This window comes from Anser anser (genome assembly GCF_964211835.1).
Source record: "Anser anser genome assembly, chromosome: 3".
Classification (NCBI taxonomy): Eukaryota; Metazoa; Chordata; class Aves; order Anseriformes; family Anatidae; genus Anser; species Anser anser.
In genome coordinates, this window is record NC_139722.1 from 93,237,768 (window position 1) to 93,250,812 (window position 13,045).

The 13,045-nt window shown below is 39.3% G+C and overlaps 2 protein-coding genes across 7 annotated transcripts in view; one reads left to right on the forward strand and one right to left on the reverse strand.

Moving 5' to 3' along the window:
• On the reverse strand, nucleotides 1–4,946 carry CRIPT (CXXC repeat containing interactor of PDZ3 domain). The gene is made up of 5 exons (XM_083832129.1): nucleotides 4,840–4,946; nucleotides 4,619–4,684; nucleotides 4,178–4,232; nucleotides 3,416–3,519; nucleotides 1–726 (listed from the first exon to the last, which is right to left on the reverse strand). The coding sequence occupies exons 1-5, from the start codon at nucleotides 4,853–4,855 to the stop codon at nucleotides 662–664; spliced, it is 306 nt and encodes a 101-aa protein (XP_083688255.1). The 5' UTR covers nucleotides 4,856–4,946; the 3' UTR covers nucleotides 1–661.
• Nucleotides 4,833–13,045, forward strand: part of PIGF (phosphatidylinositol glycan anchor biosynthesis class F) — a 25,479-nt gene continuing 17,266 nt past the window's right edge. For all 6 annotated transcript variants that reach the window (XM_083832121.1, XM_083832122.1, XM_083832124.1 and 3 more), the window contains exons 1-4: nucleotides 4,833–4,971; nucleotides 5,208–5,443; nucleotides 7,079–7,170; nucleotides 7,999–8,115. In XM_083832121.1, the coding sequence (XP_083688247.1) occupies nucleotides 5,216–5,443; nucleotides 7,079–7,170; nucleotides 7,999–8,115 (437 nt within the window). In that variant the 5' untranslated portion in view covers nucleotides 4,833–4,971; nucleotides 5,208–5,215. The remainder of the gene's footprint in view (nucleotides 4,972–5,207; nucleotides 5,444–7,078; nucleotides 7,171–7,998; nucleotides 8,116–13,045) is intronic.

A 13,045-nucleotide genomic window follows, 5' to 3' on the forward strand; every position in this document is an offset into this window, starting at 1 on the left:
TTAGAAATTTATGCTCATTATTTTATTGCCTTGGGCCACCAAATGCTGTATGTAGTCCTTAGGGGTTGCCAGGAGAACAGCTCATCAGTCTTACTGCAAAAGTACAAACTGGCAGAGTAACACACTGCATTTTAGTAGATTAACAATCTGCAATACAAAGAACCCTACTGTTTCAACAGAACAATTGAATCAAACTCAGAAAAGCAGCATTTCAAAGTACAGGACATAATAGGGGTGAGAGGAATTATAAATATGCATACCTAAACAAAGATACTACTTCCACGAGGTGAAATAACCTCATATTTTACACACCTATAAAGCATTACTACCAGACAAGGAAAAGACTGGAGATGCAGCAACAGAACAATGAAAGTGTTAACCTCAAGGATGTTACAATGGTAACATAGCTTCAACCTGTCATTTTGAACTGTAGCAGTTGCTGCAAACCATTACCTTAAGTATCAGTTAACATTAGTGCTAAAACAACAAAAATCAAATATCATGTACATTTCTACACAAACGATCAGGCAGTCTTTATCTCTCATCTCATTCCATGTAAATGTATTATCTTCCAGAAAGTGATATTCACAAATGATTTCAGAGAAAGGTTAATGTACAAAGATGCCTTAGTTAAAGTTCATGAAAAGACTGATCAATATAATTAGACAGAGGTTTGCTTGTAGTTCTTCGTATCCAAGACCTTCTTGCCACACATTGAGCAGATGCCTATAAGCACACAAAAGGTGTGTAAATTATTCAAAAATCATTAAGGTTTTTTCTTCAAAACATAGCCTCTATGTTTTTATAAAGATAATTTTCAAGTAAATGTTAAATGAGCGCTCATTGACAATCTGCATGTGCACCCCCTCACCAGATATTGCTAATTCAGAAGCAGTAATATGATTTCTAACACAAATTAGTATTTGCAGCATATGTGTAATACTTCCACTTACAAAATAAGCTCTATTTTGAGAGCATTATGATTCATAACAGCACCTGAAGCCTCCGTAATTTGCTCAAATACTGGAGGGCAGCCAGGAAAGGCTCCCATCTGGCAAACAATTAAAAAATGGTGTGTTATTAAACTTCGTAAGTCCTGTAGCCTAAGAAAAGTAGCTAAGCTAAGGAAATATAAGCACCAGCAAACTGACTGCTAAATGGAAGATTAACAGATGGGGAACTTCAGGCAATTGAGAAAGTTGAGTACAATTTCATGGAATTAAACTATTTAGAGTAACAGAAGAGATAAATAATGGACACTAACAATGCGAGAGAGTTGAAGTGAAGATGACTACTGTTGACACAGAAGACTTTGACCTAAACCCAAAGAGCGGCAAGACAGAAGACAGGAGTAGCGCAAAGTACACAAGTTTGGCAGGGGCAAAGGAGGGAGTTTCTCAGTGTTTCCCTCTTTTTCTAAAACTGAAAGGTGCCAAGTCTTCTGTCCAGTAGGACCACATCTCCTTTTACAAGACTGTTCATCAGCAGACAAAAAAAAAACATCGTGACAACTATTTCTGTTGCCTCTCTCCAAATCACAGGCTTTTATATATTGACATCATGTGACTGGACACACATCTGCGAGTCCCCTAGGAAGGAGAACAGTGGGGAACGTGCCACGAGATTTGTTCTGGAGTTCAAAATCCAGCCCACCCACTGTTCACTCCAGGTCTAAATTGAGGAGTAATTAACTTCAGGTCTCTGAATTTCAGAGCTACGCAACAGTTGAAGCACCAAGCAGTAATACTGCACCCGCTTCAAGAAACATGCCACAACCTCAGTCGTTGATGGTCAGAACTAGAACCTAAAGCACTTGAAGATTAAGCTCTGACTTTTATGAGGTTTCTTCCTGGAAAGATACACAAGCAGGCAAAGACGAAATCCTGAAGGCCACCCAAAACAATGATAAGTTTAAGAAAGAACAAGGTTCTGCCATATGGGATTCAGGCAGCCATCTGGTGAGCATCTAGCAACTAGAAAAGGCAACACTCCTACAGCAGACTGCTAAGCCACTGATCCAGTGACACTGTGCACAGTTATAGAACAATTAACGTCATTCCATAAACAAAACTTACTACTGGTTGGCTGTTGCTCTACAGCTAGCAATTGGTTCAACCTGTGTCTGTGGGGGTTCTTCAGTATTACTAACGTAACTGAGTTCATGTTGTTCTTTCTTTCCCCTCAGAAAATTAAAAGTTTGAGCCCTTTTGCTTATCTACTCAAACACAGATGACTGGTAAAATTTTATAACCTTAAGGCTCTACATCAAACTTGGTTGAAACTGATTTTTTTTGTTCCTGAGGGAACTTTTGAACAATTTATTATTTTTTTTTAATAGTGAAGGCTTGTAATGAATATAGGAGATAGAGAGCTTCTAGGCATACGAAGAATTTCATCACATTCATACATTAACTCATAAGTACAGAAAGATTTTATATATTATGTACCGCAATGTCTTGCTTTCTAGGGACAATGATTAAATTCTTATTTTTCAGTTTTATGTTAAGCCAACCTTGACTTTCAATGCACAAAGTATATTCACAATTGGGCCACAGACTCCCTTTTGAGAAATGAACCTCTCAATTGCTTATGTTAAGCTACTGAATGAATAAGGATACAATGAGGAGCAAAGACATCCATAAATATAACTTATCTTCAGATACACTTTTTAAATTATTTTTACACCCCAGTTTATTTTTCCTATTTACTCCTCAGGTATACTATTTTTGTTAAGCTAGTCTATTACTTTACCAAGACTGGATTATTTTTTAAACCAGTACTTCAAGTTTTGGATTTAGCTATTGCAAAAAAGGTAGAATGGAGAAGGGAGCAGAAAGACAACTGCAGCAAACGAGTTTCTTTTTTTCTTTTTATACCAAGAAAACAAAAATCAAACTTGCTAGATGACAGTTTTCTATGCAATTGCCAAGATTAAGCTTACTTTTCATCTATCCATTTCTACTGGAAACATTTTAAAAGAAGTTAAGTCACAGAATAACTTACGTTGAAAAGGATCTCCAGCAGTCCCTAGTCCAGCCCCCGTCCCACTCAAAACACAGCCAACTTGGATGCAGCTGCATGGGACCTTTCAAGTCAAGCCCTGAATGCTTCCAGTAGAGATTCCCTGAGCTCTACTGTTATTACAATATTTGACCACCCTCATGGTGTAAATTGGTTTCCTTGTATGTAATTAGAGTATCCTGCACTCTAACCTGGGTCCATTGCCTCTTATTCTATTGTTGTGCATCTCAGAGACAAGTCTGACTTCATCTTCTCTACACCTTCCTAATTACCAGTTAAAGACAGCAATTAAATCTCATCTCAGCCTTCCCTTTGTAAGGCCAAATTCAAGAGTTCCACATGCTCTCTTAATTTCAAACCAAACTGTGTTAATATGGTATTTAGTGAAACTCACCTTTTTTATAGGCACATCCTTGACAATAGTGAGACCCTGGCTGATGGACGGAACTCTTACAAATCCGACATATTGCAAATTTGTTCTTTCCATAAGGATCAAATCTGGGAAAAAGGAAAAATACTTTATGAACATTGAAATAAAGGTACTTCCTCTGCCTCATCCTAAAAAGTCTAAGCCAGAGGGCACGGACAGAAACTCCAGCAAAAAATATGATTAAAAAAAGTAACATACAAAGGTAATTTCTAATAGGATACACAAACTCCAAAGAAAAACTCTCTCTTTCCCCATTAAGAGAGATTTCTTGCATTATGAAGACCAAATTATTAAAAGCAAAACTAAAAATGTATCTTTTTACTAAGATACAAGGCTATTTTGAACTTAAGACACCTTCCAGCAATGCCCCCTTGCATAATATAACAGAACTCTCCCAGAATTTAAAGAAATGCTCAAGAGATCGTACGCGCAATCTTAGCATGGAAAATAAACCTTTTCAGCTCCTCTCTTAACACAAACATCAAACCCTGGCAGTTTTAGGGAAGACTGGAGCAATATAGCTGCCTAGACTCTGATTCAGCAGAAAACACCCATGAAACGTGTATGGACATAACTTTTAACAAGTCATAACATGCCATAACCCCCACAAAGAATTTTTAAAAAGAGCATTTTGGTTGAGTTTTGAGGAGTTACCAAGCTTTCCAGAACCCAGGCGTCAGCTGCAGAAAACTGATGTTTTAGCTGAAATCTGGCTTAAATACTGACCTTGCCTTCTTTGAGGTCAACGCCTTGTTTTCATTTAGCTTTCGGCCACCACTCTCTACAAAAAGAACAGAAGCACAAAGCAATAAATTTCCCAGTTTCAAGGATATGTGGGAGAAGCTTAGCTTGCAGCTTTTACACAAGGGCCAAGGAAGTCACAGAGATAAAGCACGCAGCACAGAGGCACAGGACACCAGGCTACCTTCTGCCGGGCCCAGCACATCACCCTTGCATACAAGGGGGGAAAACTGGACATATTCAATATCGAAAAGATCACGGCAAACAAATCCCTAGTGTATTAAATTAGCATGCTAAGGAAACTACAGGAGTTAGGAGTTAACTTGATAACTGCCACAAATTTTAGCCCTAGGATTGTAAGATGGCTAGGGAAGGGAGCCGGCTTTGAGCTCTCTGCGCGACAAGCGCTGATGCCGAGCGCAGCACCTGTGGTGTTTCTTGCCCCGTCCTTCCACGTATCGGGAGTGATCACGGTACCGAGCTTCCTCTCACCTACGGAAGGAAACGTTACGAAGGAAAAAGATTAAAACAGCGCCGCGCCACCGCCCCCAGGCCACGGCCACCCGAGGGGGACTGAGAGGGATGGGGGGGGGCGGGGACCGCCCAGGGACCCCTGGAGACCCGTGCCCACCACCGTCCCCACTCACACTTCTCGCACACCATGGCTGCCCCTCACAACAACCGGCACCTTCCGGGTCCGCCCCGGAGCTGACGAGCTGCCGCCGCCGCCGTTTTCCGTCGCCGGGCGGCCACGGCGCCGCGCCGGGGATGAGGCCGCGGTAAGTGGCCGCGGGGGACGGGGACAGGGATAGGGACAGAGACAGGGATAGGGATAGGGATAGGGCCGCGGCTGTGGCCCCGCGGCTGGAGGGAGAGCGGGGAAGGGCCCCGGGAGAGGCCGCTCCCGGCCCGGGGTGCTCGGGTTTGGGGCGGCGGTGCCCGGGGTCGTGTGGCGGCGGTGCCGTTCTGCCACGAAATGGCCGCCGGTGCGCCCGCGCCGCTCGCTGTGTTGCAGGGAGCACGATGAGGGACGCCGAAGTACGGAGGCTGTGGGCTGCCAACCTGCTCTGCGCTGCCTCCGTCGTGCTGACTGCCGTCGTGCCGGCTTTCTTCCTGGACGGGTTCACGGTTCTGGGGACGCACCTCACGTGGCTGTGCGTTTGTTCAGTTTGCGTCGGTACCCTTAATGTAATCTTGTGTTTAGTCCTAAAACCAAGCCTGTCTCCGAAGAGAAGTTCTTTGGGTAACAAGGTAAGCTTATTCTTAAGTTACTACCAGCCGATACGGAGGGGAAGCTAATTCTTTCTTTGAACTAATCAGATGAGAAAGAAGGGAGTTGGAATTCTTGGTGGCGAATCCTTGTTTTCCATGAATGAGCTGAGTGCAGCACCTGTTGTTAAATATCCTGAAAATAATGGAGAATTTGCTTCATTCCTTACCTGCAAGCAACCTCTTTGGGTGAGCAATTCCCTGCCCGTTTCTTGCCGACACGCTGTGGTTTGTAGCCCTGGCCATGGGTCCAAAAACAATTCGCTGGCAAACACCAGCGCAAAGCAGGACGGGCCCAGAAGGCATCTCCTAGTCCAGGCCTGACCCTCAGTATCATGAGGATACACTTTTCTCTTGTGTCGTTATAGGTCTGGAGTCATTTCAAAAAGAAGAGAAATAGTGCGTAGGATTTGAGGTGCAAGAGTGAGAAGAGCAATTTAAACAAGCTAGTAAACTCTACAAAGCAAACTGAAAAAGTATTTTAGTGATTGCTGCATTGCTGTGAATGACTAAATCAGCACACTATATATACCTAGGAGAATTTTTTTTGTAGTTGCAGACTGTAACAGAAGCATTAAAGGTATGAATCCCAGCATAATAGGCTTGAAGAGGGCCAATTCAGAGCAGCACACAACCAGTCCCTTGAGGGCAGCTCGAGAGTTGTGCACTCCCCGCGTGCTGCTGGGTCGGACAAAGTCAAACACTCTTAGGTGGTGACTCTTAAAGAGTTAAGCAAACATCCCAGAAAGCAGCATCTTTGTATGTAATACTTCTGCCTTAATACCCTGTTGACAGAGAGGGACGTAAAATACACAAAGTCATCGTGGAAAACAAGTATTTTAACCATCTGTGATTTGAAAATGAAGCGGGCATCATGTTCTAGGTGAGATTTCATCCCAGCCTAGTGTAAGGAATGAATATCAAAAAAGTGTCCAAGTGAGATTATGGGTTTCCGTCAGTGACCTGACCAGAACAGACCTAACCAAAACTATTTATTGAGTGTCTGTACTTCTGTCCAATACAGGGAGTACCCAGAAAGTGTTGTTTAAATTCAGGGATGGTTATTGGTGTTTTGCAGATCTATGAAAAGTCGTGAGCATTTTTCAAAGGGATTTAGCATTTAAGATGTCAGGTTCAAACCACAGTGGGTTTTATTTCATATAGCTTTACGTATTATATTTGATTTTGCATGTCTTTTTTCATGTTAGGTACTTTCTTGCTTTTAAATACTGTTTCTCATTCTGTAAAAGATGCCTTTTAATGAATGGGTGTAATGCTCAGATGTAAAGCACGTAAAAATATCTGATGAAACTATCTTTGTTTATTTTGTCATTTCCAGTCGTATTTTTTCTATGTTTGTCTTAACATTACAAGGTGCGTGAAAACATTTTAGATGGAGTGAGCGTGGTCATTTGTAATTCATTATTTAAAGTATTAAACGTAAGGAAAGCTGTGTGGAAATATACCATGCTGTTATCATACTGTGCTGTAGCTAAAATTAAATATCTAAAGGAATAGGTAGTGTGCAGTGCTGTTGATAAGATATAGGCTAGGTATGTTACTTATGTCCTCTCTTCTTTTGAAACATTATTCTGATATTTTATTGCTCTTTTTTAGATATCCAGATTTCTAAAATGCTGTATATACTTTTTCATGTCTTGCATACTATTTCATGCGATTATTGTTCTTTATGGAGCACCTCTCATAGAGTAAGTCAGAAGACCCTATTTTTCTCTAAACGCTTTAAGGGGGAGTTCTCCTTGCTGATATTGGTATAAGTTCTTGTGTATTAGCTGGTACATTGGATATTTAAAGATAAGCTCCTGGCTGGGCGGAGAAGGATGGCTGTCTTTTTGTAGAAGTTAGCTCTTACAGTTTGTCTGTATTTGGAGATATGTTTCATGAGACAGTTACAAACAAACACTTTTACTATAGTATTTGTTATACTTAAGGGTATTAATATTTTCCAAGTTTCATTTAGTCATTTCTCCCATAAGCTTCTAAAATATGCATCTTGCTTATCTTTCATCCTTTTGATATTAGTATTTTTAATTTTTAAGGATGATTAAGAAAATAGGAGAAACATGAAGCAACCTAACTGATTTCTGAGAGAGATGATCAATTACTGACTAACAATGACATCGTCTAGTTTGGGTTCATGGTTGCTTCCACAATGTCAAACTAGAAAAATAAATTGAATATTGAAGTAAATATCCAAGTGTTCTTCGGAACTGATGTTATGTATGAGGTATATAATGTATTTTTTAAAATGTTGCAGGTATCAGGCATTTAAGTAAGATACTACATTGCAGTCTTTGTTGAGGTAACAAACAGATACCAGATTTTTTTTCCTATTTTTCTTTACTGTTTTAGAGTAAGAAGAAAAGACTTCTTCTACATGAGGCTTAAGAAAGCATGCATGCTTTCACAAGTTGACTAAGAGGGTTTTTTCCTAAATCTTGGAGCTCTTTAAAAAAATAATAATAATAAATTAGTAGCTTTACCTCACTTTATTTTGTTATATTGCTTCTTTGTAGGTCAGTGACTGAGACATTTTTGTTTGCAGTTCTCCTGTCTACCTTTACTACTTTACAATGTTTATGTATGCTGGGACCAAACATACAAGCTTGGATACGGATATTTAGTAAAAATGGGTAAGTTCCATTTCCACCCCGGGTAAAATTTAGAATAGAGTGAATTAATGTAAATAAGATATCATATATTTTTTTGAAAAGAAAGGAAAAAAAAAAAAAGGAAGCTTCCTGAATTATGGTGTGTTTTTTTTTTTCACTTTTGTAATTCAGGGCCTATGAAAACTTTTCTGACAAAATTAGTAGTTTTGAAGACGCGAAAAAAGTGTTCAAGTGAAATTATGGGTTTCATTTGGTGACCAGAAAACTGACTTTTTACATCTGGTATCCAGAGACTAAATCTTGCTTTATTTGTTTGAAGGAAGTAAAGTTTCAAATGAGCATTTTAGTGATGTAAAACCATTCTGCTGGCCAGTATGATGATCATTAAATAGAAAGGAGTCTTGTGACTGAGCTGCATAGGGAAAATCATACCTTTATAAAGACAGTGTTTACAGTAGCAATAGTAAGCCAGAACAAACACGCTTTTAACAATATTTTTAACTTGGATGTAACTGTGAAAATTATATATAATCTACTATGCTCTTAAGTACATAGTCTTTGTCGGTGCTCTCTTTCAAGTTTCAGAGAAAGCTGTTTTCAGTGTCAGAGTTTTCAAGCATAATTTTTTTTCAAGAGTATGTTTAAAGGAAAATAAGCTTTTTTTAACCTAGTAAAAGCCATATCATTGCCATGTATTAGGGATAACTTATTTTTCAGAAGTATTCTATCTCTTCTGCCTTTTTTCACTCATTAAGTAACAGGAACATTGAAAGGCTAGGACTCTGAAACATAAAGAAGCCCTACGTATACTTGAAGTTCAATAATAAGATCTTAGCATTCATTCCCATATAACAGTTCATAAGGGCAAAGTCTCACCTCCAAAGAAAATGAAAAGTTGTATAGCTCTGCTGACCTAATGAGTTGCTTTTGTTTTAAACTTGTGTAGAGAAGGTCAAAAATAGACTTTTTATAGTTGTTTCATGTATTGTTTTTTGTATTATCTCAGTTCTCAGCTTACTAAAAATTATCTTAATGCTTATCCAAGTTGGTTATGCCTGCTTTTTATTTTCAGTAGAGGGAGTGAACAGAGTAATAGAGATGACATCTTGCAATAATTCAATAAAAGCATGGAGTTGTTTAGCCAAAACAAATCATTGCTGGTTCACTTAGTCATCTTTGGAAGTTTTGCAACTGGAAATCATAGGTGAATTCAAGTAACAGATGTTTGACAACAGTCTGTCTTTGTGCTAGGTTAGATCTTGAATGCGTGTCTGTTTCTTGCCTAGTCTGGATCCCAATGTTGTTCAGTATAATTATTGCATAGGAAACAGAGTTGTCTTGCTTTGACGTTTTTGCTGTGACACCTTGTACATGTTTCTTACTAGTGAGCCATGTGATGTTATCAGAATAAAATGCGTATTTAATAACGATGTTTAGTTAGACTACCCCTTGAACGAAAATAGACTACAAAGAAATACTATGGCATTTTTTTAGGGATTGCAGCAAGATGTTCATTTACAAAGAATTCTGTTGGCTTTTCATTTGACCTCATGAATTCATGAGTTGGAAGGTCTTGCACTTAGGTGTTAGCTGAGTGTAGGCATGATTTATTACAAGGTTGTTTCCTCTGACTTAACCGTTTGGAATGAGGTGGGACAGGTTGAACGGAGGAAAAGGGCAGTCAGGTAAGATCAGCATGGCTGTGTGCCTTGAAAGACAAGTGTACTGAATTGTATTGCACTGAGATAGCAAGCTGGAAAGTCTGATTAAGAACGTAGTGTAGAATGAAAGAAGAACTTGTTTACAAAAAATGAGTACGATTTAGACTGAAGTAATCATTGACACTTAATTTTTGTTACTTTTATTTGCCTGTGCAATACTCGAAAGATCGGGATGTGCTTGTGCTTTTGTCTTCACAGAAAAATGGAAAAGGGCACCTAAAAAAGTTTATCTTGATGTATCAAGTGTAAACAAGTGATAGATGTTAATATTAATTAGCCAGCTATTCCTCTGGATACCTACTCATAATGTTACATTGAAGTAATGTGGTACGTAACCTATTGCATTGTAATAGCTATGGTACAATTGTGTCATCTGCCGTAAATAGATTGGGGATCATTTTGTGAAGTGCTTGTTTTTTCTGCGGAGGTGCTTAGCTTTCTCTGTTTTTAATTGCAGCACTTCTAGTCAAGTGATCGCTTCTAAGAAAGCCAAAAGATCAGTCCGTGAGTCTAAGTCACCTCACCTGTAGGGGGCAGATGACACGTGCCAGCTCAGGATAACGTGATCTGTGACACTGCAGGTTTATTGCTTGTATTAGCAGTGTTTGGGATGTTGGTGGATGAGGAAGACGTTGTTTTGTTGGAATGCATGAAACACAACTGTAGCTCAGGCAGAAAATTCCACATGCTTCGTGTTTTCAAACTGAGTGCACTTTTTGAACAGTTTGAACCAAATGAAATAAAAACTCAGATTTCTTAGAGTTTTTAAAGAACAATTTGCTCTTGCCTGAGGAGTCTGTGTACACATAGAATGTGTGAGAAAAGGAAGCTTGTGCATTCTGCATCATCAAGACTTGAGTTTTAAGGAGGCTGTAAATAGGGCTCTTCTTTTCACCAGTTTTCCATTTGAGAAGGGATGGGCCCACTCTGGCTGTCTCTGGGCTCACTGTTCTGACACGCAGTGTCATGACACTGATCATATGCTATCATGTGCTGCTGAGAGTGGGTAGAGGGAAATAAAAGCTGTGGGAAGGCATATTGACACTAATGGAAGTAGGAAACTTTAAAGGGTGTTTCAGTAGTTGTTGGCTAAAATAGCCTCCCGCATAAAAGTCTTGAAGAAATCAGCTTTCAATTGCTGATTTTTTTATTATTTTTTATTCCTCCTTTTGAAGAAAATTTATTTCAAGTCCCTAATCTGAGCAATTGTGTTGAAATTTCTGATATCATAGCAGTTGTAAGATGTTACCTGGGTGGGAAGTAGATTCTCTATTTGGAGCTTGTCCAAAAAAATAGTATAAACCAGTAACTTTACGGCTCTGTCCAGTTTTCATTTCTCTCATCACTTATTGTGTCCTGCTTACTCTCACAGATTTGGAAATGTCCTTTGGAAAGGCGGGCATTGTCAAAGCGCTGTACTGCTTTGTATTTCAGTACTGCCATGGTGCAGAAATTCTAGATCTTGTCTGTCCAGGAGCTGTCTTAATAAATTCTTTTTTTAACTAACCTCTTAATTCAAACGTTATTTAGAACAGCGCTTAACTTGTATAATTAATGGGATTAAATAATGATTTGAGGTTTTAAAAGGCCTTTATGCCACTAGTGATAATTTATCATCTTAAATATCACTGGTCTTGCCTGCAGAATCTTTTCAGTTCTCATTTATTCGTGGTTTAAAAATACAGAAATCCATAAAACATAAAGTTCATAAATGTTTCTACCATTGCTCCTCAGGTAAAAGAAGGATTTGTGTGATGCATCAATGAATACCTGTAAAAATCCTGATAGGTGACACTCCATGCAGAAAAGAGAATAATCAAAACATTGTTACTGTGATACGGTGTTGGAGGACATGGCATGCTGTGTTGGAGTAGCCTGTGTCCGTGCTGCAGAGTGGATGAATGAGAAGCTCTCGTTGTTGCCAGGCTGCCAGTGGCTGTTCTTCACTCGGGCACTGTGCCTTGCTAATTCTGTTGTTTTGCTTTTGGACTCAGTCTGGTGCCTCCATATGGTGCAGCAGGATGTGTGTAGATTTACCAGATAGGATGTCTTGTGAGGTAGAAATGTACCTCAGTCAGTCCTCGGTATATTCTCCTGGCTCTTTCACTCCTTTAGGGCTGTAGTGAGTGTTCTCTTCTCCCTGCTGGCTCACAACTGCCTGCTCGGTTATTCAGCTTCTGGAAATAATTTACAAGTTTCAATGTGCAGACTTATAAATATTTTTTTAAAAATACAAATAAATAGAATTGTGTGCTTAAATCTAGTATTACAAGTTACAGGGATGGGTTTAATGTAGAAGAAATAGTGCCTGTTTCTGCCCCCAAATGTTAGCATTGAATTATAAATATTGTAATCTGTATGACCTTTATTTTGCAAACAACAGAAAATGTTTGCCCTACCCTTGTGAGTATTTCTGTCAAATATCAAATGCAGCAGCGAGTTACACCTACTCAGAAATAGTGTGAAATTTTAGACCCTTCTAAACAAGGGTTAAAGGTTTAAAGCTTTTCTTGTCATGCAACCTAAACATTGCTTGTGAAGTTTGGGGTTTACTGCTGTCTAGACCTCTAGCCATAAAAATGCCTTTTTTTTTTTCCCCCCCTCAGTTGCCTAAAGTTGTATTTGTGTTTATAATCTAAGATATAGCAAATCTAAGATTCAGATCTCTCCTCTTACAGATTTGGAGCAGGGATTTGAGCCCAGTTCTCCTGCCTCTCAGAACTATGCCCTATGGTGCTCTGAACTGCTGTTCTGTTTTCTTAACTGGTACAAAGAACGCAGATGCTCATGGCTTGAGGAAAGCAAAGCAGTCACTTGGTAAACTGATAATGGACAATAAGTGCTTATCTAATAAGTGGAAATCCAACTTTTCCAAATTTTTTCCTAGTGGTAGGAGGCTATAAACTCAAGACCAAACTCATTAATATCTGCTGTGGTACACTACGCACCATGATTGGCAATGCAAAAGGAAGTCTTCAGCATGCAAGAAATACATCCTGCTGCCAGCGTAGTTGAACTTGGAAGCAATGTGGCTTAAAAGCTGTAATATGCAGGCTACATTTACTTTGCAGTGTTTCTTTTCAGTTCATGTAAGTTTGCTTTGCAATATTAACATAATGGGCTTCTCTTTTAAATTTCAAATTGTCTTAGGCATGAAAGGATAGCAACGTATCTATGCCATAGAGTACTTTGGGATCCCATACTAGCCCTTCATGTCTATTTTTCCTTTC

Coding starts and splice junctions, on each gene's coding strand:
- CRIPT (XM_083832129.1), bottom strand. Junction 4,233..4,618: donor CGGGGCAAGAAACACCACAG/GTGCTGCGCTCG, acceptor TTCTTTTTGTAG/AGAGTGGTGGCCGAAAGCTA. Junction 3,520..4,177: donor TTGACCTCAAAGAAGGCAAG/GTCAGTATTTAA, acceptor CCTTTTTCCCAG/ATTTGATCCTTATGGAAAGA.